A 25,674-nucleotide genomic window follows, 5' to 3' on the forward strand; every position below is an offset into this window, starting at 1 on the left:
GCAAAGACCTGTTGCTGCTTCTTCTTTTATTATTATCATTATTTTTTTTTTCTGTAGAAATTCATCTCGGTAAAGTTTTGAACCGGGAAGAGGTAAGATTCCACCCAGGTTTTTTTTTTTTCTCGAGAGGGTACCAGGCTCCGAGGAAGGGGCAGCCGTGGGAGCCGCAGGGATGGCTTAGGTCAAGATGAAAAAATTCCTGGCTTTTAAAAAATTATCCTGTTTAAGGAATCCCGTGTGCTTGTGCACGCTGAGAAAATGCCCTAGTTTTCCTGAGAAATAGGGTTTATTCGAAAACCGAAGACAAAAATGTGAAGTCGTTCTCAAATTATTCCAGGAAAAAAGAAAAAAAAAGTTTTCTCGATGCTCGTACATTTTCATGAAAAGTATCGGCAGCCCTCGCAGTGTTCACTGTTTGTTTTCATAAAAAGATCCCCCGGACGCTTGCTCGGTTGTTGAAACCCTCCCGGAACATTTACATTTATTTTCATCAAAATTAAATAACAATTTCGAAGCCTCTGGCGAAACTTCCCGATCAATTTTTCCATCGCAGATCATTTTTGGCCATACCTCCTCGCAGAGGAGCTGCCTCTTATTTTTTTTTTCTTTATTTTTTTTTCTTTTCCCGGTTATCGCATAAAATCGTTTCCTTTCTTATTAAGAAAATCTCCGGTAATTAACAGCATCGCGGGGTTCCCACGGCCGGACCGGCTGCGGTCTCGTCCCCCCCGTCCCGGCTGCGAGCGGGGACGGGACCCTTGGTACCAGCAGCCAGCAAAAATCACAAGCTGACTTTGGGGGGAAAAAAAAAAAAAAAAAAAGAAAATCTTTGTTTAAAGCTTTCCGAAGCTCCACAAATTGCAAGGAGGGAAAGGCAGAATTACAGTGTGAGAAACCAAAAGCTCGCCGCTTAGAAACCAGACAGGAGCGGGCAGCCCTGCCGAAGTGACAGCCGAGGAATTTCAACCTTATTTTGGTCTTTTCGGACTCAAATCGATTTTTTTTTTCAGCGACTATTTTTTTTTTTTTTTAGGGGGGAAGCAGCGGGGGAAAATCGCTGTTTCCCACCTTCCTTTCTTCGCTGGGCAGACCCACGCGTGTCCCGAGTGGGAAAGTGTAGCATCGCAGGGGTTTTTCCCAAGATCTGAGTTTCCACTTGGTCACCGTGCGTCTCTAATTGTCCCGCTCTGATTGCCTCTAATGAAATCATTAGGGAAAAGGCGGAGGGGCGGATTTCACAGGGACAAGAAAATCCGCCTCGATGGCCGGAACGAAAAAAAAAAAAAAAGAAAAAAAAAGAGCCACTTAAATGCCTTCACTGTTTTATTTTTTAAAAATAATAATAATTTTAAAATACTCTCAAACTCCCCCAAAGCGGCAGAGGAACGTTTCAGCACCCGGCGGCGGCGGGGCCGGGGTGCGAGGGGCAAAGCGGGGCGCGATGCCACTCGCCACTGGGCGAGCAGCGTGGGGAGGGACCCGGTGGCCTTTTCCGGAGGAAATTTCCCCGAAAATAAATATATTTAAAAAAAAAAAAAAGGGGGGGGGGGCGGGAAGAAGGAGCTGCCCGGCACAGGGTTGTGGCGGCACCGCGGGGCGATGCGGGGTTGAACGCGGTGCCGCGACTCCCGCCGTGCCTGAGATCAACCTGGCTTTAAAAAAAAAAAACAACCCAAAACTTGGCTTTTTCATCAACCTGGCTCTAAAAAAAGTGCCTAAAAAGTTCTCTTTTCGATGAAGCGCGAGGGAAGGTGCCGCTGGCGAGCGGAGCCCCCGGGCCAGATCCCCTCCTTTTGGGGCCAAATCGTTAAAATTACACAGTATATTATTTTTTTTTTTTGCCCCTGTATAGACGATTTTACAGTTAAGGCACGGCGCGCTCTCGCGCGTGCGGCGCGCACCCGCGCGCTGCGCCGCGCCGCGCCGCGCCGCGCAGCGCCCGCCCGCCACAGCCGCCGCCGCATCCGGCCGCCGCCCTCCCATTGGCTGCGGCGGCGACGGCTACGCTCCGCCATTGGCAGGCGGAGACGGAGTGGGCGGGGCGGGGCGGGGGAGGGCGGAGCCAGCGGAGAGTTAAAAAAAAAAAAACCCGCGGGGCGGCGGCGCGGGGCCGGGGTCTGGAGCCGGAGGCGGCGCGGCCCGGGAGCTCGGCGGCTCCGCGCATCCCCCGCACCCCTCGCCTGGAGCCGGCAGGGAAGATTTCGGGCAGTTGTTGTGACAAGAGCTGGGTTTCCGCAAGGCTACTTTTCCTTTTTGTTTTTTTTTTTTTTTTTCCCTCCTCCCTTTTTTTTTAATCCTTTCCCCCCTCCTTTTTATATTTTTATTATTTTTTTAAAAATATATAACTCCATTTTCCTGCCAGAACAGCCCCCCCTCCTCGCTCCCCGCCTCCCGCCGCAGGTGCGCGTACAAGAACCGCGGCGCTAACGCGGGCGGCAGAGCCCCAGCCCCGGAGGATGCTGCCGCGGTGCCGGTGCTAGCGGGCACGCTGGGATCCGAACCCTCTCTGTCCCCTCTTCCTTCTCCGCAGAGGGAGCGAGGCCCTCCCACCATCCTCTTCCTCCTCCTCCCGGCCGCGGGAAGCCCCTCTCCATGATGCAGGCTCGTTACTCCGTCTCGGACCCCAACGCTTTGGGAGTGGTGCCGTATTTAAGCGAACAAAATTATTACCGGACGGCGGGGACGTACGGCGGGATGGGCAACCCCATGAGCGTTTACCCGGGCCACGCCGAGCAGTACGCGGCGGGGATGGGACGTTCCTACGGCCCCTACCACCCCCACCAACCCACCGCCCCCAAGGACCTGGTGAAGCCCCCTTACAGCTACATCGCCCTCATCACCATGGCCATCCAGAACGCCCCCGACAAGAAAATCACGCTCAATGGGATTTACCAGTTCATCATGGACCGCTTCCCTTTCTACCGCGAGAACAAGCAGGGCTGGCAGAACAGCATCCGCCACAACCTCTCCCTCAACGAGTGCTTCGTCAAGGTGCCCCGCGACGACAAAAAACCGGGCAAGGGCAGCTACTGGACCCTGGACCCCGATTCCTACAACATGTTCGAGAACGGCAGCTTCCTCCGCCGTCGGAGACGCTTCAAGAAGAAGGATGTCTCCAAGGAGAAGGAGGAGGCTCGGGAACGGCTGCTGAAGGAGCAGCCCAAGCCCCCCGGGCTGCCCGGCGCCGACCTCCCCAAGGAAGCTTCCTCCTCCTCTTCCTCTTCCTCCGCCTCGGCGCCGGCCTCCGAGAAGAAAGTGGTGATCAAAAGCGAAACGGCTTCTCCCGAGTTGCCGGTCATCACCAAAGTGGAAACGTTGAGCCCGGCTAGCGGCGGGGCTTTGCGGGACAGCCCCCGCAGCGCCGCTTCCCCCCCCGCCGCCGCCGCTTCCCCCGAGGGTTCGCTGCCCGAGCATCACCACCACCCCGCCGGGAACGGCTTGGCGGGTTTCAGCGTGGAGAGCATCATCACCCTACGGACATCCCCCCCGGGGGATCTCAGCCCGGTGAGTGCCGCCTCGGGCAGGACGGGAAGCGGGATGCCTCTGGGTTACCCGACGGGGCAACCGGCGGGCTACGGCGCGGCGTGCAGCCAGGCCCTGGACACTAGTGGGAGCTACCACTGCAGCGTCAGGGCCATGAGCCTCTACAGCGGCGAGAGGCCGGCCCACGCGTGCGCCGGGCTGGAGGAGGGGCTGGCCGAGCATCCCACCGGCGCCCCGTCCCCCCTCGGACCCCTCGGCCTGCCGTCGGGGCAGGAGGGGGGGCTGGGGAGCGGGCATCCCCACGGCGGGGGTGGAGGGGGGGGAACGCAACCCACCGCCTCCTGGTACCACGGGGCCGAGCTGAGCCACCTGCCCGCCGCCCACGCTTTCGGGTCTCAGCAGCAGACTTTTCCCGGCGTCCGGGAAATGTTCGCCTCGCACCGGCTGGGGATGGAGAGCGCCTCGCTCAGCGAGCAGCAGGTGAGCGGAAACTCCGCCTGTCAGCTCCCCTACAGATCCGCGCCCGCGCTCTACCGCCACGCCGCCCCCTACTCCTACGACTGCACTAAGTACTGAGTGACCGTGGGTCCCCCCCATCCCAGGCTAGGGCCATCTGCAAAAAAAAAAAAAAATTATTAATAATAATAATTATTAAAAAAAAATCAGGAGAAAGAAAGCCACACCAAATGATTCAGACGCAGGGAAAAAAAAATTAATAATAAACCAAAGAAATCTGACAGCTTCCCCGTGGATCTAGTGGTCCTTCCCCGTGGATCCGAGGGTCACAGAGTTGATAGATCCCCGTTTCGGGCCTCCTTAAATTCCAGGCGAGTAAAGTCTACTTGAAAAGGGGGATCGCTCCTAAAAAAAAAAAAAAGAAAAAGAAAAAGAAAAAAAGGAATGATTCTATATATATATGTCTATCTAAAAGTGGCAAGTTTTATGTGCTAAAGTATAGGGGGTCTGAGAAAAATAAGTTATGGACCAATATCGCAATGACCATTTATACGTTTTAAAAGGAAAAGAAAAGTATATAAATATATATATATATGTCCTGGGTATTTTTTAAGTTCTTTGTTGTGCTGTAAAAAATGTGTGGATTTCTAATCAGGCTGATTTTCAGAGCCATTAATATAATATTTAAAGTTGAGTTCACTGGATTATTTTTGTCTCGCCCAATAGTTCCTAACTTCCAAATTAATGACAAGCGATTTCTTCTTCTTCTTCTTCTGTGTACAATTATGCAATAGAGTTTCTTTCATTTTAGAGCTGTTCTTTTCGCAAGACGAGGAAATAATTTATTTTTTGCTGGTGGATTTTTTTTTTTGAAAGGAAAAAAAAAAGACAAAGTATCTGATACTTTTTTATTATTATTTACGATGTGTGATGTTTTGTATAATAGATTTCACTTTGACCGTTCCTAAGGACTATTTGCTTTAACCTGCTTCAACGTTCGTTTGTCTTATGTGGTCCTAATTGTTGTACTTACCTTAAAATAAATCCATGCTTTTTTTTTCTGCTCCAAGTCTGGCGCTTGTCTGTGTACGTATGTGTTGTTGTTTTTTTTGTTGTTTTTTTTTTTTTTTTTTGCAGTTTTGCTTTCTCCCTTCACCTTTCCTTCATGCGGAAAACCAGTTGAAAACAAAGTCGTTTTCCTGGAACCTAAACATTTATTATTTCGGTTATTTCTTTGCTAAAAGGTTTAATTCACGTGGAGAGCTGGAAATTATACAACTGTGAGGGGGGACACACACGAATAGGTACGGCGGGGGTGGCCGGGTCCGAGCACCCTCATCCCAAATCCTTGGCCAGCTTGAAATTTGGGGCAATTTCCCAGGGCTGCGAGGGGGGTAGGGGGGTGGGGTGTGGGGGTGGGTGGCAGGGAGGAGGAATTCTGCTCCCTGACCCCGTCCCGACAAGCGCAGGCCTCGTGCTTGTCCCAGCGCCAGCAGCCGGCTCTTTCCACTACAGAAATCAATGAAAAAAAAAATCCATTATTTTATTTTATTTTATTTTTTTTAATTTTTATTTTTTATTTTTATTTTTTTTAGAGGGAGTCCTAAAGGCTACGAGTGGGTGCGGGTGACAAGAGCGATCCTTTAATCCCGGACTCACTGCGGGGTCTGAAAGAAGGCTGAAAGTTCATTTAAGATGCATTTTAAGCTTTAAAATCCCTTCCCGTAGGAAGATTTGGCTGATTTTTAACCTTCTCTTTATCCATTTAAGCTCCCATTCGCCACGCCAGGCGCTGCCAGACGCTGTGCCTGTTCCCCAAATCAACCTCAACCTGTCAAAGCGGCTTTAAGCGCCGGGGAACAGCGGTGCTGAAGGCATGGAAATACCGGTAAAGCCCGAAGTAAATTTTAGGAAGGATTTGGGGACCTCTCAAGCCCAGCTTGCTGGAGCCCCGCTCTTTTCCCACCTGCCGTCCCAGATTTCCTGGGGACATTTCCCGGCCGTGTACCCCAATTTCCACCTCCCGATGCCCCACGTAAGCCCCGGTTGGGTTAGGGAGCGGTTACACCCGTGGCAGGCTGTTAAAATCCATGATCTAAATTGGGTTTGATCCGGGTAAATTTCGCATGCGCTGGGAAGCTGGCAAAAAAAGCACTGAAACTCAGTTTAAAGGAGAAAAAATGTCCGAGCCCCACTTGATCTGTATTTTAAGGAACATTCTTGTAAAACTCTTGCCATTTTTCCTGGCTCTCAGAGGGTGATTTTTTTTTTCTTTTCTTTCTTTTTTTTTTTTTTTAATGCAACAAAATCCAAACTGCCGTTTTAAAGGGAGAAAATAAATAGGGTAAAGGGTAAAAATAATAGGGTAAAAAGGTAAAAAAAAAAGGAGTAAAAGAAATTAGGGTAAAAGGGTGAAAAAAGAAATAAAGCAGGGAAGAATTCTACCCCTGGCCCAGCCGCCTTCCGCGCGAGTTTTCTCCCCGCGTGGAAGCCGAGGGCAGGGAGCGCGGGATGGGTGCCTGCCCTCCCGGAGGTGCCCGAAGTCAGGTGGCTGCTGTGGGTTTTCCCACACGCGTCGAGAAATCCCGAGAAGATGCTCCCACATCTTCCCACGCCGCTGGAGTGGCTGGGGACACGCGGGGAAGCTGGATACAGAGGGGTGCGGTGCTGGGGGTCTCGGTGTCCCCTCAGGGCTCTGCCACCTCCCCCACGCTGCTGCTGGACAGTTCCTGGGCGGGGATGGGGAGGGGGGCACAGCTTGAGGCCCACAACGCCTTGTCGGTGGGGTTTTTTTCCCGGTGGGATGCTCCCTCGTGGGGTCTGCGCTGCTCCCGGCCTCTCTCCCCCTCCCTGCCCTCTTGCTCCTCGCGGGACACGGGCTGGGGGCTGCGAGCATCGTCCCTTTGTTGTGCCCCGTCCTGGGGCGGGGGTTAGACCCCCTCTTACCTCTCGCAGTCAAGTCCCAGTGCCCCCCCACCTTCCCGAGTGGAGCTTTTTTTTTTATTTTTTTTATTTTTTTTTCCCAGTGGGCTGATTTCGCAGGCAAAGTGAGAGCAAAGTGGGGGGCACATGGACCTTTTTGGGGGTGCTGTATTTAAAAGCTGAGATACAGAGGTCGGTAAAGCGATATAGACGTCTGTCGCGACAGGTGACTTCAGCCCGGCCGGGCCAGAGGAGGAGGAGGAAGGAAGGAGGAAGGCGCAGGGTAGCTGGGGGAGGCAGCCGCGGCCGGATCGGGCCCCGCAGACCCTCGCAGCTGGAGGACCAGCATAACCTCTCGCCCCGTCGAAGATCAGGAGGGCCAAGCTCGGCCCCACGGGGACTGGCTGAAAGCTCTGTGTGGCCGGTTGCACCAGGCTGCGGCCCAGCGCCGTTCCGGGCAGCGGATGGGGATGGTGGATGTGTTTTTATTTTTTTTTTTAATTATTTTTATTTTTTAATTTTTTTTTTCCCTTGCTGCGCTGCCATTACCATACGGCTTTGCAAACCTGTCCGAAAGCCCAGACAGCTCCGGGTGTCAGGAAGGGAAGGAAGGGAGGTTTTCCAGCTCGTTCCCACCGGGAAGGGCCCTGCCAACGGAGCGTTTCCCTGGCGCTGCGGGACCCGGTTAAAACACTGTTCCTTCAGGAAACCGCCCTGGGATGGGGCCGGTTTTTGGGGAAGGCCGCCGGCTCTGCCGTCGCTTTGGAAGGGATTTTGCAGAAAATCCGTTACCAGGAGCTGAAAGGCCGGGAGAGAAGGAAATACAGCCCCAGCCCCGTGTCGGTACCGAGCCACCTCGGCACTGGGCAGCGAGGGGCGGGCGGCTCCCTCCGCGCCCCTCCGGGAGGTCGGGTCCGAGGGGGTCCGGGCCGGGGTGCAGCAAGGAGTGGGGACCATAGATTTGCACCTCTATTCCCTCCCCGGGGCCAGGATTGACTCAAGGAGAGGGGAGCACGGATTTACATCCCCTTTCCCTCCCCGGGTTGGGATGCGGCAAGGAGTGGAGAGCACTGATTTACACTCCCTTTTTTTTTTTGGGGAACATTGATTTACACTCCCTTATCCCCCTCTGATAGGGATGCAGCAAGGAGTGAAGAGCACTGATTTACATCCCCTTTTTCTCCCCGGGTCGGGATGCATCAAGGAGTAGGGACCACTGATTTACGTTCCTTCCCGCTCCTCCCCGGACCAGAATGCAGCAAGGAGTGAGGAGCACTGATTTACACCCCCTTTTTCCCCCCGGGGGTCCTGGGCAGCGGCGAGGGCTGCTGCTTTGGGGTCTGTCAGCTGGAGAGGAGGGGAAACACCTCCAGGAGTGCCTCCATGGCAGGCTCTGCGAGGTGTGCTGGTTTTTTGTTTGTTTGTTTTGTTTTGTTTTTCGTTTTGTTTTCTTTTCTTTTCCCCCTCCACTCAGGGAAACAAGCGACAATAACAACGCCACCACCGTCCTCTCCCCTCTCCGCACCCCCTGCTCCCTGCCCCGGCAGCCCCTCGCAGCCGTCGGAGGGGCTGCTCTCGGGTGGGAAAACCCCAGCGATGCCGTCAACGGGAGAGGGGACAGCAGGCAGCGCAGGAGCCGGGAAGAAGAGGGAAAAGAAAAAAAAAAAAAGAAAAACCCGCATCCCCGCCTCCAAGGATTTCCTACCACGAAGAGGAGGAGGAGAGGGGAAAACGAGGAGGAAGGAAGGATTTCACTGGGGGAGGGAGCTCGGGGAGCGAGCGGGAGCCCGGGTGCCCGTCTCCTGCCGTACACGCGAGTATTTGTTGTTGTAATAATCCGTGCGTGGAGCCTCCCAAGGAGCGGGGGACTCCCCGGGGGATGGAGGGGGAGAGGAAGGAGTCTGGGGAGCGGGGGGCAACCCTCGGCCTCGCCAGGCTGCCCGAAGGATGAGTTGGGGGGGGCTCTGCCCCACCCCTGCCCGGCGAGGATGCTACGGGGGAAGGGGGGTGCTAGGAGGAGAGCCCCCCGCCCCAACCCTTCTTCTGCCCCCCCTTTTTTATTTATTTGGGGGGTTATTGCCTTTCTGGTACGCACTACGGATGGGTCCTGCGCACCGCGGGGCATTACCGGCAAGGGCGGGGTCAGAGGGGTGGGTTTTCTTCCCACGCGTGGGGGCCGGCCCGAGAAGCCCCCTCCCTCCGCACCCCGGCTGTATTTCCCAGGCTCGCAAGGCGATTTGGGATCCATCTGCCGCTTCCCATGGCCCTGGTTTTTACCCCGGGGGGAAACCCCTTCGCTCTCCTCCATGGGGGAAATGCAGAAGCGGGCGAGAAACTCCACGGGTGAAGGGGAGCTTGCAGGGAGGTGGGGGGGCATCGTCAGGGCCGGGCGGTGTTGGGGACCAGAGCTCGGTTTTTACCCTTCCCCTGCCAGGTAAAAGTCTCACCGCAGAGGTGGGGATATTTCTGATGGGATATTTCTCCGGGAAGGAGGAAGGGATCCCCCTCTGGTCCCCTTTCCCCTCCGCCCGGAGAAATGATGCTCCACGGACCAGGGTCTCCCCGGGGGTCCCGCGCAGGTCTGAGCTTGGGGAAACAGCCGACACCTCCAACTGCACCGGAATCCCTCCGGCCCTCAGATTAAAGCTGTTACATCAGTAAATTAAAAAAAAAAAAAAAAAAAAAAAGAAAAAATAATCCAGCAACAGAAGACACAGCCCCAAACCTGGACGTTTATACAGAAAAAGAGCATCACAAATTCCTAATGTAAGCACCGGCCAGCTGTGTGCACTTGTAAAGTTGTTATAATCCCCCTCCTTGTTATAAACAGGAAAGTACATAATATAAAGCAACAGGCCCGCGTTCACAAATACCGACCCTCCTCCCCTCGCCTGCCAAATTCCCCGGGTACGGAGCTCCCTGCAGCCCCCGGCCACCCCCTCCTCGGGGCCCAGGAGCCCGGGGCTCAGCCCCCTCGCAGCCCCCGGGTCCCTGTCGCGATAGGGGACACACACACACGCACGCACAGGGCCGGGTACCCGCACGGGGAGGTGCGGGGTCTGACCGGGGACCCCCGCCACACCTGGACCCCCCCCCTCAAGACTCCAAAATGTCCCTTTCCCTTCCACCCCACCGCAGCGCTGCCTCCTTCTCCTCCTCCCATCCATCCCTTTTTTTCTTCCTTTTTTTTTCTTTCCAATTTTTGTACATTTTTTTTTTTGCTGTTCAGCCCGCTCCCCCCCCGAGCCCCAGCAGCGCACATCCTGCTCTGCTCCCTCTGCTTGCAGCGTCAAAGGGTGGACGTGATATTTCAAACATCAGATCAGTGCGTTTATATATTGGGTGCCCGGAAATTTTTCCAAATAAACACAGCTTGATTCGACTTGGGTGGGCAGACTTATCAACAGACTAATTCTATAAACAAATGAAGGAATAACCCGGAGACCATTGGCTGGTACCGGCGAGACACGTGGAGAGAGCTTGGAGTTTTGTAGCAATGAAATTTTAATTAATGTGGGTGGGCTGAGAACACAAACGACTGTTTATCGGAGACAATTTATTTTCCAGTGCTAAGTCAACATATAATAGCAAACTTACAACAATTATTTAACTTTTTTTTCCCCCCCTCCTTTTTTTTTTTTTTTTTTTTTTTTTTTTTTTTGGGTAAGAGCTATGAAGCAGGGACAGAGGCAGAGCCAGCTCCTTCAGGCAGGGCTGGGATCTGAGCTCGCACAACCGACTCCCGGGTGGACTCGTCCCAGGTTCCTGCCCTTCCCCGGCCCTTCCCTCGCCTCCGAGGGGGAAGACCCGGAGCTCAGAGCCCACCGGCCATGAGCCACATCTACGGCACCCACCTCTCCCCCATGGGCAGCCCCTCCATGGTTTATCTCCCGGCTGCCCTCAGCTTCTCCCCCAGCATCTCCCGGCAGGATCCTCCTCAAAAACCCCCTTACAGCTACATCGCCCTCATCGCCATGGCCATCAAAGAAGCTCCGGAGCAGAAGGTGACCCTCAGCGGCATCTACCAGTTCATCATGGACCGCTTCCCTTTCTACCACGACAACAAGCAGGGCTGGCAGAACAGCATCCGCCACAACCTCTCCCTCAACGAGTGCTTCGTCAAGGTGCCGCGGGAGAAGGGGCGACCCGGCAAGGGCAGCTACTGGACCCTGGACCCCCGCTGCCTGGATATGTTCGAGAACGGCAACTACCGCCGGAGGAAGAGGAAGCCCAAAACCCCGGGGCCACCAGAGGCAAAAGGCAACGCGGTCCCCCCCGACGGCGAGCAAGCGGGGCCGGCCGCTCGCCCCGACGAACCCAAAAGGGTCAAGGGGGGGAGGGGAGCGGCGGACTCGGGAGATGAGGGGTCGGGTAAGAAGAGGGAAGCGGCTCCCCCCGGGGTTCCCCCCCGTTGCGGCGGCTCCCCCGCCCCCGCCCCGTCGGGGAAGAGCGGCCCCGGGGGTCGCAGCTTCAGCATCGAGAGCATCCTCGCCCAGGGGCTGAGGCAGCCCCCACCCGGGGCAGCCCCCAAGGCGACCCGGGAGAGCTCGGTCGGTTGCCTCGGCGGCTCCTTGGTCGCCAACGGCGGCTTTGGGCCGGCCCTCAATGCCTCCCTGATGCTCGACTCCCAGGTGCACGGGAGGCTTTACCACATCGGCATCCCCTTCCTCTCCTGCTTCCCACTCCACTTCTCCGAGGCGGTATTTAATTTTCAGTAGTTGGCCCATAATTATATTTCCCCCCTCACCCTACCCTGGGTCGCTGCTCCGGGGGTGCGATGACCGGACTCAGACCTCACCAAGCGGGTAAAGACCAAAAACAAAAACAAAAAAAAAAAAAAAAAAAGAAAGGTGACTCAGGATTTCAGGGCATTTTCAAGGCACATCTTGCTGCGGAGCTCTCTTTACCGGTTGCCTCCCACCCCTACCAGACCGACTTGTGAAGGTAAAGCAGTTTTCTTTTCCCATGGGTGGTGGAGGTAGAGGGGCAGGCAGCGGCCGTGTCCCACACCGGCCTCCGAGCCCCATTGGGTTTGCTCTGCAGCCTTGCTCTCTGCATCCCTCATGTTTCCCAGACCTGGTTTCTGCCAAGCCCTTTGGGTCTCCGTTTTCCTTCTTCTTCTCCTTTTTTGGTTTTTTGTTTTTTTTTTTTTAACTTTGGAAACCCAAACCCACCCCTTCCATCCCTGGGGGAGGAGGCTGAGTTTTCTTTCCCCGTTAACCTGCACACAATAATTCCTCGTAGTACCCAACCGGCCCAGTCCTCCAAACGCATAAAAGGCCGGTAAGTGGAGCTGAAATAAGGGCAGACCAAGCACTCCGGGCTCATTCTGCACAATCCTGCTTGCTTTGACTCAGCGCTGTACATAACTCATGGCATTAATGCAAGCTGGTTTCCTGCCTAGCACTTGTGCTTCTCGAGTATTGTGATAGCGTTTCTGTCTCGCTGATGTGGCCAGAGAGAGGAGGAAGGATGAGCAAACGTGACGTGAACGTGGAGATGCGGCCGGTTTCCATGTCTTGCTGGGATCAGTTGTTTCTGACCAAAAAAGACTGGAGTGGAGTTGTGAAGGCTGGTCTTGGCGTTTTGAAATAGCTGTGTTAACAACCCAGATGACTACCAGGAAAAAAATAAAAAGACATCAGCTGTGTTTGTAAAGTTTTCTTTTTTTCTTAGAGAAGGAAGAATCCGGACACACTACAAGCAATCAGGAATATTTCTGAGGGTTTGTTTTTTTTTTTTTGCCATAGAGTCTTTTTGTATATTAGTGAATAAATGCCCTTTTGGAAAAAGAAATCTATATTCTCAATTTTCATTATGAAATCAAACCTATATCTGAATAAAAGTATTTTGTCCAGGACTGTGGCTGATGTGTTGTAAAACATCCTTGGCTTGTGCGGCCAAAGGGCTGAGGAGCGGGGCCTGTGGACGGATGCAGCAGCGAGCTCTGGTGCAAATATCCTGGTGATGGCATGACGGACCGTGCTGCCAGGAGGAGGGAGAAGGTGGGAGAGGCTAAAAACAGGAGCCTGGGAAATTACTCATTCCTCGCAACTGAAATAATGTTTCCCTAAATGATTCTGTTCCTCCTTCCCTCCCCTCCCTCCACCCTGCCCCTTCTTGCTGGCAAAGCCGGTCCTTAAATAAGCACCTGGACTGCTGGAAATCTGGGTTTCTCAGGTGAATTGGGGTTCAGCTTTCGCAGAGGATGGCTGGCATCAAACCGCCTTGACATTTGGACCAGGAGCTCAGGGGGGCTCATTTCCATGCAAGGCAAAGAGCTCTCATGTGGGGAAGTACAGAAAATCTTCTGGAAGGTGGGAACGGATGCTGAGGTTCCCAAAAGGATGGTCACAGGCAGATCCCTGCGTAGGCAGAGCTACAGCTTCTCAGTGTGAAAAAAGAGAATAAAAAAGGAGATGGATGCTTTTTGTACAGATTTGCAAGATAGATTTTATTCAAATAAAATTCCTGTATGCTTCCTATTCCTGACAATTCCTGTTTGAATATCTACTCAGCCCATTCTTGAAAGCTATGGCACTGAATTAAAAAAAACAAAACAAAACCAACAAACACTTGTAGAAGTGAGGATTCTTCTGCCCAGTCAAAGCCATACGTGCCCCCACCAGAATTTATAGGGCTGAGCAAGTGCTGAGAGGGGCAATGCTCCCTTTATCAAGTCCCCTGTCCCTGCTGTGCCACTCCCCTTTGTCATCACGGACAGGTTATCGCAGCCTGTTTAATAAGTGGCCACCTCATGAGGAGGTTTCTCTTTCAGGCTGACATCACCAGACTTTTCCGAGGAGGCCATGTGGTACCATCGCTCACGGGAAGCTGGGGGTAGGGAAAAGATCCCGTTCTTGCCCCGCGGAGACATCACATCATCTCTCCAGCCGCAGCAGCTTGCCTGTGCTGGGAGCCGGGCAGGTTTGTGAATTGGGAGGGTAATATTGCCTCTGAGGACTTGCAGGGCTGTGTCTCCATCAAGCTCTAGAGCCGCTTCCTGCAGCTGGGGACGCGGCATCCCTGTTCTCCCTGCAGCCTGGCCTGCAGAAAGTGGTTATTCCAAGAATAATACTTTTTTTTTTTTTTTTCTTTAAAAACCCTCCTCTGAAGGAGCTGTGGATGTTCCCGTTAGGCACGGGGCACAGAGTGGTGCTGAGCAGCCTTACCATCCCAGTCTGAGGACAACCCCATGTGAAGAAAAAATCTACTAAATACCCCCCAAAAGCAGTTTTAACCTGTGTCTTCAGGCTCCTCTGCTTCCTTTTCTCCTAACTTGGCATCTCAGCTGGGACCCCCAAGTTTCGGCACCCCTCAGCTCTTAATCCAGCTCCCAAAATACTTTTTTAGACCTGCAAACAGGGTTTTTATTCCTTTCTTACTCACACAGGTGTACTCCCTCCACCCCAGGGCCCTTTCTGTACAAGGACAGATTTTAGTGGCAGATCCTGGTCAAAAAAAAAAAAAAAAAAAAAAATCTGAAGGAGTCAGTCTCACGTTAGGATTGCAGTTTGATATGTACACAACACATATTTTTATCACAGGCACATTTTTTTTTTGAGATTTGATTTTTCCTATGCAATGGGAATTTATTTTTTGCGAGGCTTTGCTCATGATGACATTTGATTTTATTTCTGTTTTGTTGTAGTGGAGTGGAACCAAGCACAGCTGCAGTATTTGAAAACCACACTGGGCTTGATTTTGGTTTCACTTGAGAGAGTAAAATTAGCAAACGTAACATAGTCTGCACAAAAGTGACACTAAGTTGAATGAACTCGGAACACAGCGACTGGTTCTGAGTGGCAATTTGGAATTAATTGGGATCAGGCCATCGATGGAACTTGCATGGGATGAATACCGAGAAAAAGTGTCTTATTGCCAAGACGTGGAATGACTAACCGCACACGGCTTTTGCACGTCATCTGTTTATATAGAGAGGAGAAGAAGCAACAGTACAGGAAAAACAACAGCTTTAGTGCAGAGAAATAAGTGCTCATGCCAATACACCAGTACCTGAGCATCCCTGAATCCTCCAGACACCATGGGAATTTTGGTGCTGTGCAGTGCAAAGCCGACGACGTGTCATACGAAGATAAAGGACCTGACAAGCTGCGAATAATTGATGGCAATGCCTTCACACCTGTTTCACAGCCCCCCAAAAAAAGCAGCTGCCAAACGCCAAACCGCCACCCAGTATTTAACTCATCCCTGGAATCTTCGCCCCTCCCGGCTTTCCCAACCTCTCGGGGTTGGCTATAAACACCAGTCTGAAACGCTGTGAAGAAATGTAGAAAATAGCCTACGACGCAGTATAAACAGCATACTTCTTGTGTGGGCGATGTATGTGCCTTTCCGTTCCGCTGGAGAGGAATGACCTCTCCCAACTGAGCAAGGTTTCATGTCTCCAAGGTCTGCAGCCAATTTTAACTCGTCGGAGCAGGGAAGAGCACATGGAGGAAGAGGCTCACAGTGGAGCCGTGCGGCTCATGGAGCAGCTTCGCTCCAAACATAGGTTTCCTAGGAGAGGAACTGAAAATTTGGCCTATTAAAATAATTCAGGAATTTAATTTCTTATAAATGGGGCTTCCAGTCTTTAAATATGCCCAGTGTGTGTTCTCTTAAAGTTGGCCCCATAGCACACATATTAAAAAAAAAAAAAAAAAAAAAAAATCGAGTATTTATGCATGAGCGGAAGGCACTTCCTGGAGCTGTCACTCAAAGTGCATGGCTGCCCATGCTTGATTTCAAGGTGACATAATCTCTTTGTACCCGCTTCCACTTTTTAAGAGTTACTTTTAATAGTTGTGCTTCACCAAGGAAGACACATAGCAGAGAGAGCGTCCCTTTTCACGCCAAAACCCACCGGTCTCCTGCTAAGTGCTTCTAAGCCTGTTGTGAGGGGCAGCCAGTTCTCCAAATGAGATGGGGTGAAGGATCCGCTTCGTTACTCGATTCACGGCCCCGCACACCCGGAAGAGGGATCTCCCGGGAAACAGAATTTCAGATACGAAACAGATCATGTATTTGGTTTGAAGTGAAAGCCTAAGAAGACAAGATTACAGAATTCGAGAAGTTACAGATGGAAAAGGTCTATGAGGTTATGCAATCCATCAGTCTGAACGTTGCATAATTGCTCCCCACAGTATATTTTTAGTGCTTTATCCAGACAAATCATTAAGTGCTTTAAAATGGGCCAGATTCCTCAAACGCAATGCGTGCTAAGTCACAGCTGATTTCACCGAGGCTCGCAGCTCCCAATGTCTAACAAGACACCAGAAGAAGGTTTTGTGTGGTCAAGGAGAACGGAATGGACTCTTCCAGAAATAAATACGAATCTGATGCGGTATTGCTTATAGGAATCTTTCCTAAATTGGCTGAATTAGATCTCTTAAATCTAATTTTTGGATTATACCGAACAGTACATTATTACTTATTCAGATGCTCACTTCGTCTGAAGTAAAACATTGTTAATGTTCATGTGAACGCAATTTGTTTTAAACCGGCTTCAAAGCCAGTGCAGTAAAGCGTAAAGAATGTTTATTTAAAATATAGTTGCTAAATTTAGCATGAGCTTGGTTAGCCTAAATCTTAGCGACATTTTTAGAGAGCACATTGCAGATCAGGAATGCGTGGAGAAATAAATAAACTCTCCCACATTTTTGGAAATGGAGTAAGAATTTGCCAGTTTTTTCTTGCACGGGCAATTTCTGTGGACTGGAAAGCATTATGAATAATGCAAATTCACCACTAAACAGATGGTTGAAAAACACAATGCCAATGATTTTAATTGCAATTTCATTTCAAATAATGCTCCCTCAAGGAGGGGAAAACAACAGTATTAGCAGCCGGCTGTTGTTACACAAATTACGCAGAGCATCAACACATTTCGATATTTACTCAAGCTCTTTGCAAAGCACCAAGAAGCGCGATGGAGCTGCGGCTGGCTACAAGCCATATTCATACCCCTGCAGAGGAAATCTTACTTTTGGATTTGTCCTGCTCCTCTTTCCAGCGATTACGATGCTGGATTTTACACCCACCCCTCACACACTGATCGCAGGGGTACTTCTGGCCGGATCCTTGGCTGGGTTAAATGCCAGCCAAATGTTGCCCTGGAGAAACAGGCAAAGATGAGCAGACTTGTGATGGTAAGCAGTAAAATTCACTTTTATTGAGTCAGTGTCAGAGGGCTGGAGCCTGGACTTCATGCTCAGCTTTCATCGTCTCCCTTTGTCCTTTGGTTGGCTAGAGTGTAATATCCATTTCTGCTTCTAAGGTGGAAGGATTACAGCCGTACCGCTTATGGGGCTACAAGACAAAAAGGATGTGGCCAAGTGTCCCCCAGTGTCACCAAAGATGCCCATGGACTTGGGTGGGATTGGGACCAGCTCCTCGCCAAACAGACGGGTGAAATAAGGAGGTGTGGAAGAAAACACTGAGTCTTTTTTTCTTATTATTCTTTTTTTTCCCACTAAAAAAAGGGCTCCACCACTTCTGCTGGTTTTAGACAGCTTCAAGCATCTGCATCCTGATCCGAAGCACCATGACTCATCTTTACATGCAAGCGCCAGGTCTCACCTGCACACCCGTCCTCCCCAGCCGCCTTGGATCTCCCTCGGCTCTTCGGATGAAGGTTTGCAATACACTGTCCCAATGCACTAATTCCTGAATCTGCAGTGAGGTGGACTCCTTAATTCTTCACTACCTATCTTCAATTGCTTACTAAGTCGCTGTTTTCATTAGAAAAGCAATATGTAATAATAGTTGTTAAAATAATTGTATTTCTGTTTTTACATCTGTAAAGATTAAGTTAAACAGTATGAAGCCCATTAAACTATTTCATGTCATGCTGCCATAAATTTCCTCCATTCCCATTGCTACTATTATTCCAGAGTAAACTCTGAGATCAAGCTGCTGCCACAGAGAGTTATTTAAAGGAGCTCATTCATCAATAAAAACTTCAAAAGAAATCTGTTACTCTTCTATTGGGAAGCCAAAGAAAACTGACATAAAGACAACCCTGTTAAGAAACAAAGCGAAGGAGACCACAAGACATTTAGTGAAGGAAAATCCTGATTTCTAACAAATACCACGCAAGAAGGGGAGGAGGCAAAAAAAAAAAAAAAAAAGGATTGTTGGCAACACAAATCCTTTAAAGTCTTTCATTTTCATTGGACAGTTAAAATAAACTGTTAAACAGTTGTATTTGTACTGGCTCAGCCCTCTCATTAGACTTCGTGTGATGGATTTGTGACCTCACTGTGCGTAAGGAGCTCCTCATCTCTTGCAAAAGCTGGCGTTGTCTTCCCTCTTGTCTCAGCTGCTCATACACCCACCCGTCAGCACAGCACAGACCTCAGCGAGATGCTGAGTAGGCAACAGGGAGCATCCACCTCCCTAAAGGCAGATATATAGAACAGCAAAAGGTTGTATTTAATCATCTTTATTCTCTCTTCTTTCTTATTGTACCTACCCATAATATGAAGAACAATCTCTCTCCTTTTTGCCCCGTCTCACTAAGAGCTCCACAGGAGTTATGTCTTCCTGGAGGTCTTTGCAGGAACAGGGACTTGGTGGTCAGCCATATCATGGTAACAGCATCCTCAAACAGCGCTTTTTTGAGCTCAGCAGAGAGAATCACTTCTTTCCGTCACAAAGATCCGAGTCCTGAGGGCACTGCAGACTTCAAGCTCCTGGTACACGTTATGGAAAAATAATGTAATCACATCACCAGACATCAAAGCACAGAGGTGAGGATGCAGCTTCCTAGAGATCTCCACATCTCTGCCATTGCTGGTGCAAACGTAAGCAGGGCTCTCTGCATGGGATTCACCTCAGTTGACACTCACCAGCTGACACCTCAATGCCTGGTCTAAGCTGGCCATTGAAACTGGCTCCAGAATCTGCCAGGAACACAAGGCACCTTCAGAGAGCTGAGCTTCCGGCCACCTGAGGCACAAGGTGCAGGGTGGGTCCAATCACCCTGTGATGATATATGGAGGAGCTGGGTGGGGTCTGTGCTTTAGGCCATTAGGGGAGGTGAAGCCCACCTGCAGCAAGTTGTTGTCTCCAGGCTAGCCATCAGCTTGGCCAGCAAACACAACTTTTGCCTAAACAGCATCCTCTCTAAACTTGCCTGAAAGGCTCCTTTTATTTTCCTTATGTGCTGCTCTTGGTTGGATCGCGCTGCAGTGGAGGTAAGACATCACCGACTTCCTTCTGCTGAGGATTTAGAGCAGGGATCTCCAAATGCATAACTGGTGATGTGATTTAAAAATAGCCCAGCAGTTTCTCCCCCAAGCAGGCGCACGAGATAAAGAAATTTGCAAAGACTCATCAATTTATGGGCCAAATAAACTTATTTCCCCATGAGAACTAAAGTATTACCCTCACTTTTGTCCATCCTTGCCTCAAATTGAGGCTGGTGTATCCAGTTTTGCACTGATGAAATCACAGTACTTCAAAAAAGTGGGAGAGCCAAGTCGGTCCTATTGACTTAGTTATGCCAGTGAGAAGTTTTTATACATTGCTATAGCTTATATTTGGAACTGGTCTAAACACTGTGGGCTCAACGGTTGTTAGTAAACACGGAATGTCTCTGTATACAAACCAGATGTATTCCAATTTGACTGTACCTAGTGTTAAATGTAATGGCTTTGTTACGGAAAGGGCAAAGAGAAGCCTTTAACTGTTGTGTCTGGTTGCAGATTAGATGCTACATAAACTCTAAGTAACAATAACAGCAATGTGACCCACTTCCTACGGAGTATTTCTCGTTGATTTCTCCTGAAGTGCTTTGCAGGGAAGGTCAATAGAAAGCCCCATTGTAAACACGGGGAAATCTCCTGATTATTTGTTTTGGATGGCCATGGAGGAAATTGCATACGCTTTCATGGAAAAAAAAAAAAAATCCTCTATTATTATCCTCTGTCCTAAAAAGGAGGGGGGCGGGAAGGGAAAGCCTGGTAGCTCTGATCCTCCACTAAATTCTCCCAAAGTCAATTCCTGGCAAACCAAATTAAGTCAGATGACTCTGGTTTTCATGAAAGTAAGTAGTGACAGATGAAGTTAAAGCTTAAAACAGGGCACCGAGCTGCTCTGCATCCCTTCGCAGCATGATGGGTCCCTTAAGCCTTTGTCTGATGGGTTTTATTTTCTCAGCTTATTTCAGAGATATTTTACTTATGGCTTGAGCATCAATAGGAAAGAGCAGGTCAGCTGTTAGCAAAACAAAGCAGAAAAAGCCTGTAGCTGTAGTTTCTATAAAATTAAGATAATTGTTGTGTTTAGAGTGTGAAGTGCAATCATGTAGCAAAGGATGCAAAATACCTTTGTCTGATAAGGCTTCTGGCTGAACAGAGACAGCACAAGACCAGGGTGAGGTGTGAGTCAGCCCTTTGAAGCCTCATGGAGTAATTCCTTTTGTATTCATATACAGTTTCTGTTGCTGAGGAAAAAAAAAAAAAAAACTAAAGCTGCTGACAGAGGGAAAAAAGTGTAGAGATTGGCTCTTGGAAAACTGAGAGATCAGGTGTTTGCCGGGTGCGTGCAAACTGCAGAATCCCAGCTTTGGTGCAGAGCAAGCAGCTACCCAGCCAAATACATTAACAGGAGAGGACCAGGGGCTGGAGCTGGAGATGTTCTCCTGCCACTTCAGACATGGGGCAGCAGTGGCTCCAACACCTCTTGGTATGTCAAACTGATGCGAATGGTGGGTGTGTTGTCGGAGATGTGACTTCTGGTTCCCTTGGACCCTGTTTTGCTTCCATTCCAGCATGACCCATTCAGCCTCCACCGTTCCTACACAATATAAACAGATGCACTTGTGCATGTGGACACCACACGCATGGGCTGCGCAACCCTGCCCCACTCCAGGAAGAAAAAATAAATTATTTTCTCTCTACCCAGATGGCTTTAAGGAATCAGTTCTGTACCAAAACTTGCTTGTCTATCCAGCCATAACGAGGAACAAGTGTCTCCATGACCTTTTCCAGTCACTCATTAAGATTTCCATGCTAGGATATTAGCATCAAGTCTCCAAATGAGCAATGCTACCTCTGCTCCCACACTTGTATATTTTTCCTCCTTACTTTAAAAGTGATTGTCTTCTCTTCCACTAACAAAATAAATCAATAAAGAAAAAATATCCTTCAAATGTCTGAGAAATGAAGTTTCTCCTTGAGAGTGTTAAGCTGCAGAGGAAACGTGAAGCATCAACTTTGACACACATGACAAATACTGAAAGGGAGCTAAAGCTAAAAGGCAACTCCTTGAAGACTTTGGATCATTAAGAAAGCACACAAATGGCTTGAAATTCTTGAAAGAAAACCTACCCCAGACTTACTCGGTTGGATCAGTGCCAGGGCTGTGCGTTTGCCTCCCGAGCTCTGTCACAGTAACGATGTCTAAGGGAAAATCCATCTCCTCTTATTTCCTAAGGTTGGGATGGATCTGCAAGCCGACGAACTGGGGGTTCCTGTGTGTGTGTTTGTGCGTGTGCGTAGTGCTTAGAGCAGCATCTGTCAACCCATAAATCCTGGCTCACTTCGCCCCAGTGAGGGTAAGACCAGCAGCTCTGCTTTGGCCCAAAGGACGACTGCTGGGGAGCCGGGCTGGGCTGCGCAGACCATTCCCAGGCTTAGCTTCTCGCTGGATTGCACTGCATCCATCGAAAAGCGCTCGGATGCGAAAGCGAGGTTGTGGCTGCACAGAGTCCCGTGCAAATCTCCGCAGTCCTGCATATGTGACCGGGAGATGTGGATGTGGCGTTTTATACAGCGAGGGCCGTATCTTCAGACGATACCTCTGCTTTTGAGAGAGCGGCTTGCCCTGGCATCGAAGGTGAAGTCACCCCACCCTCTGTCAAGGGCAGCTACCCCCTACTCCCATCCTCAGGTGATGAGAAGGAATTGTTTGCGTTGTGTGAGCAGGGCATCTCTTGGGTGGCCTGAGAACAGCCTGGCTCTTCTCCATCAGCTCTCCCTGCCTCAGGCATGGTGGCAGGCGAAGGAGTTGAGCCCCAAGTGGATGTTTGATCCGGAAAGTGACCTTACAGACCACAGATACTTCACATGTGAAATATTTGAAACCGTATGTCTTCCTGTGTCTCCACACAGCTCTCACACAAAGGGTCCTGTGACCTGGGCTCCACGCAACACCCCAACAACAATTAGGTGACTCAGCTCCCCCGGCATGGTGGTACGCACCCGGCCGAGCGGACCACACTCAGCTCTCCAAAGACAGGGCGAGGGGAGGTTATTCGGGGAAGTGGGTTGGAGGGTGGTTTGGTGTGGGCGCTCCGTGGAGACGTCCATGCGTCTCGCAGCGGAGGGAGGGAGGCGGAGGCCAGCGGAGCTGAGCTTTCCCATAGCGGTTGCAGTGATTGTAAGTCGTCTCGCAAGATCAGGCTGCATCAGTCCTGGCATTCAGGCTTTAAATCTCATTTCCAGTTAGTTTACTAGAAATAGCCTCTACAGCCCTAGATATGAAATATCCCAGGCTGGCGAGCTAACGTCTTGTCCTCACTGCAATCTGCAAACTCTGAATTTCACAGCTGCGGTGAGACAGTATTTAAAATCTCAGAGACAGAAATGGCCCTCTGTAAAGCAGAAATTACAAGTTTTGGCCCCGTCTCTAACCTTTGGAGAGTTGCCCAGCTTCTGACAGTCTGTGATGATGTCTCTGTGGAGGAAATCCTACGCTGAAGAAAAGCATGTTGCTTTCTCCCAAAGTTATATTCTTTCTCTCATTCGGCCACCATAAAGGACACTTTGTCATCTTGACAGATCCTAAATATTCCCTCCTAATTTTACAGGAGGCAGTTATGGGGACAAAAATTAAGGATTATTCAGGAGTCTTATTTATGGCTAAGGATATAGGGGATTTGAATGGAAATAACAATTAAACTAGAGAAAGAAATTCACACTACAGGTCACTGCAATCCCAACTTTTCCCCTTATGAACTCAAACTGAGGAGGTTTTCTTCCCCTTTGTGATTTAGGCTTTGCTAAACTTCTCTGAAAATAGTTCATATATCATAGAGAAGAATTTCCATGGGGAACATAAATACATCCGTGGAAAGAAGGGAAAATTTTTCCTTGTCTCTGGGAATGGATGAGAAAGAAAGACAGTTGACGCCAAATATTAATGATGAGTGGAGGAATCCATCCAAAGAAGCGATCTATTGAGAATACTAAAACTGTCCTAAAGCCACAGACATATAAAAATCTAGTGCGGAACAATGACTTTTCCACTAATACAGGCTTAGATTCGAGAAAATATTTAAGCACTTGCTTAAGTCGATCCCTGCTCAGAACAGCCCTTAAGTGAATTGTTGAAGCTAACTTCAGCTTTACGGATGTGTTTTTCAGCTCCGTGGATACCAGCTGGCATTAAACACGCCTATGGTCAAGTGCACGCTTAAGAACTGTCTGGAGGGGACGTGTTTTCTTCCAGTGGGACCACATCACACAGTTTTCAATTTCTTCACCCCAGGAAGAGTTTGTATTAAGTTCGTGGTTGAAGGGACAGTGTTGAAGACACTCGGAGCTTACAGATTTTGATCAGTAGGGAAGGAAGCCAGGTCAAATTAAAGGAAATGCAAACCACGTTGTTTAAATATTAGGTGATTCATACACTGGTGTGTATGCATAGATCTGTGGCGTGTATGGATATATAAAGACACAAACATACCTGCACATGTCCTGTGCCTCATGGACTTGTCACATCCAGAGGGTGACAGCCAAGGGTTATGACAGAGGGACATGAATAGCTGGTCTTTTCTGGCAAACACCTCTGCAAAACCGTGCCTTGGCCTTGTCGTCCCTTCACAGACAGGAGTTTCTGGAGCCTCTCGAGCAACTGAGTGGGGCAGGGAAACATTCCTGCTTTCTGTTGCTGGGTGGGAAAGCAGAGACACAGTTGTGTCAGCCATGCACAGGCATGTTCAGGCAGACCTGAGCCCTCGTCCTGCAACCTGCGTGTAGCCATAGCCGGCGTGGTAGGTGCCATGTACCCTTGGCACCGTGCCCGGCCAGCGGGCAGCTGGTGGGCTGTCCTGCCATCAAGGCAATATCATTGCTGTAGCCATTTGATACCTCCCCTTTGCAGCCCACTTGCAAAGGTCTTGTGTTAACGTTTCCCACCTCAGAAAGCCAGGACCTGCTCCTGAGCATCTTCTACCAGGTTTCACGAGTGATCTCAGGTGCTTGCATGCCTTTGCCTCCATCCTCACGATGGGGAGGAAGCGGTCAGCTAGCACAGGTGGTGTTCATACAAGACAACTTTAGATGTTAGCACTTCACTGGCTAATACTACATGAGACCCTGCTGATGGTGAGCTGGGGCCGGGCATCAGCCACAAAGAGGTCACTTTTGCATGCTGTGACACAGTGCAAGAATTACAAAGCCAAACACACAAGCCTTCCTCAAGCGATTGGATTTGACATAGCTGAATGAGCAGTTTAATTGAGTTATTAACACATCTCCACACTGACATCAAGAGTGTTAAATGCTGTGTAAATAGATTGAGGCAAACGGCTCTGCCAAGGTGCTGGAGGCGGGGTGGGAACGCCTCTCCCCAGTCTCTTTGTGAGCCTCACTGCTCTCTTTGCATCCCTTGGCTCCAAGAGGGAGGTGCTGGGAAGGCAGGAGGCAAAACTGTGGCTCTTCGCAGAGCTGTGTCAGGGTTAAGGAGGCGGCAGGCAGGGTTGGGTCCGCACCAGCCTGACCTGGCCTTACTTCATCTTCAGAGCATCCCAGGAGCCCTACTGAGGTATCCAAAAATAGTAGAGAGACCACGTTCCTACCATAGTTGTCTGTGGTTTCGTCCCCAGGAGGTTAATGTGCTTCGTAATTATCATCAATGCTGCACCCGCTGGGGTTATAGTCTCTGCCAGGATTTCTCCTTCTTCTCTGCTCATGGCAGAAGCAAAAGGCTGTTTGTCTGGACAGGGTTTTTGGGCCACTTTCCGTCCACATGCATGGTATTGTCCTGAGGCAGCAGCTCCTCCACTGCCTTTGCTGTGAGTCAGTGTCAACACTTGGGTGAAGCGATGCGGCTGTCGCTCTGCAAACCTGTGCCTCATGTCCCGAGGGAGCCAGAGGATTAGCGAGGTGCTTCAAAGCGTTGTGTAATTGCACTTTCACTCAACTCACAGTGCTTTGTTTTCTTAATTTTTAAAAGAAATGTCAGGCAAACCTCCAGGGACAGGCAAAAGGATCCCTCTCTTGGTGACGGGAGGTAAAACAGAGCCAGCACACTGTTGTCCTCGGACAGGACTGGCTAGATTGGGGCTCATCTGGTGCCTGCGAAAGTGAGGGCAAATAAATCAATGTTGGATTTGATCCCTTTGCTTTTTTGGACTTGTGTGCTGGAACTCCTGTCTCTGGCTGCCTCAATAGGCAAGAGCCAGGCCTCCTGCACCCCGCTTTCCCTTCACCCACCCCGAGGGATGCTGCTGTGGACTCAAGGCTGTTTTCTGCCTTCCTGACCTCACGCTCGGAGGTGATGCCTCTCTTCCTGCTCACACTAAACTAGTTAGACTAATTTAGTCTGTGTACCATGCTTCCTTTGAGTTATTGAACCTCGGAACTGAGGATTTTCACTGGAGGCCCCACCAGCAGCTGGAGGATTGGTACCCACCTCTCTTCTTCCTGGCCTTAATGGAAGAGGATATTAAAGGTTATAAATGCTTTGCTTCCACTTCAGAAACCAGAACACTAGAGAAGAAATCAGAGAAAGGCAATGAATCCCCTTGGCTACTCTGCCATGGCATACCAGTAGTGTCTGCCTTAGTGGATTTACTTGCTG

General features: G+C 50.2%; 2 protein-coding genes across 2 annotated transcripts; both read left to right on the plus strand.

The window, feature by feature from the left end:
• Positions 1-2,142: 2,142 nt before the first annotated feature.
• On the plus strand, positions 2,143-4,978 carry FOXC2 (forkhead box C2). The gene has a single exon (XM_086758078.1). The coding sequence runs from the start codon at positions 2,593-2,595 to the stop codon at positions 4,057-4,059; it is 1,467 nt and encodes a 488-aa protein (XP_086614204.1). The 5' UTR covers positions 2,143-2,592; the 3' UTR covers positions 4,060-4,978.
• A 5,598-nt stretch (positions 4,979-10,576) lies between these two features.
• FOXL1 (forkhead box L1) lies at positions 10,577-12,721 on the plus strand. Its single transcript, XM_086758197.1, has one exon. The coding sequence runs from the start codon at positions 10,692-10,694 to the stop codon at positions 11,577-11,579; it is 888 nt and encodes a 295-aa protein (XP_086614323.1). The 5' UTR covers positions 10,577-10,691; the 3' UTR covers positions 11,580-12,721.
• Positions 12,722-25,674: the final 12,953 nt, after the last annotated feature.

The sequence above is a fragment of the Chlamydotis macqueenii genome, chromosome 13, assembly GCF_036417535.1.
Source record: "Chlamydotis macqueenii isolate bChlMac1 chromosome 13, bChlMac1.mat, whole genome shotgun sequence".
Classification (NCBI taxonomy): domain Eukaryota; kingdom Metazoa; phylum Chordata; class Aves; order Otidiformes; family Otididae; genus Chlamydotis; species Chlamydotis macqueenii.

What these genes read in the sequence shown, in the direction of transcription:
- FOXC2 (XM_086758078.1), top strand. Translation starts at nt 2,593, where the DNA reads ATGATGCAGGCTCGTTACTCCGTCTCGGACCCCAACGCTTTGGGAGTG.
- FOXL1 (XM_086758197.1), top strand. Translation starts at nt 10,692, where the DNA reads ATGAGCCACATCTACGGCACCCACCTCTCCCCCATGGGCAGCCCCTCC.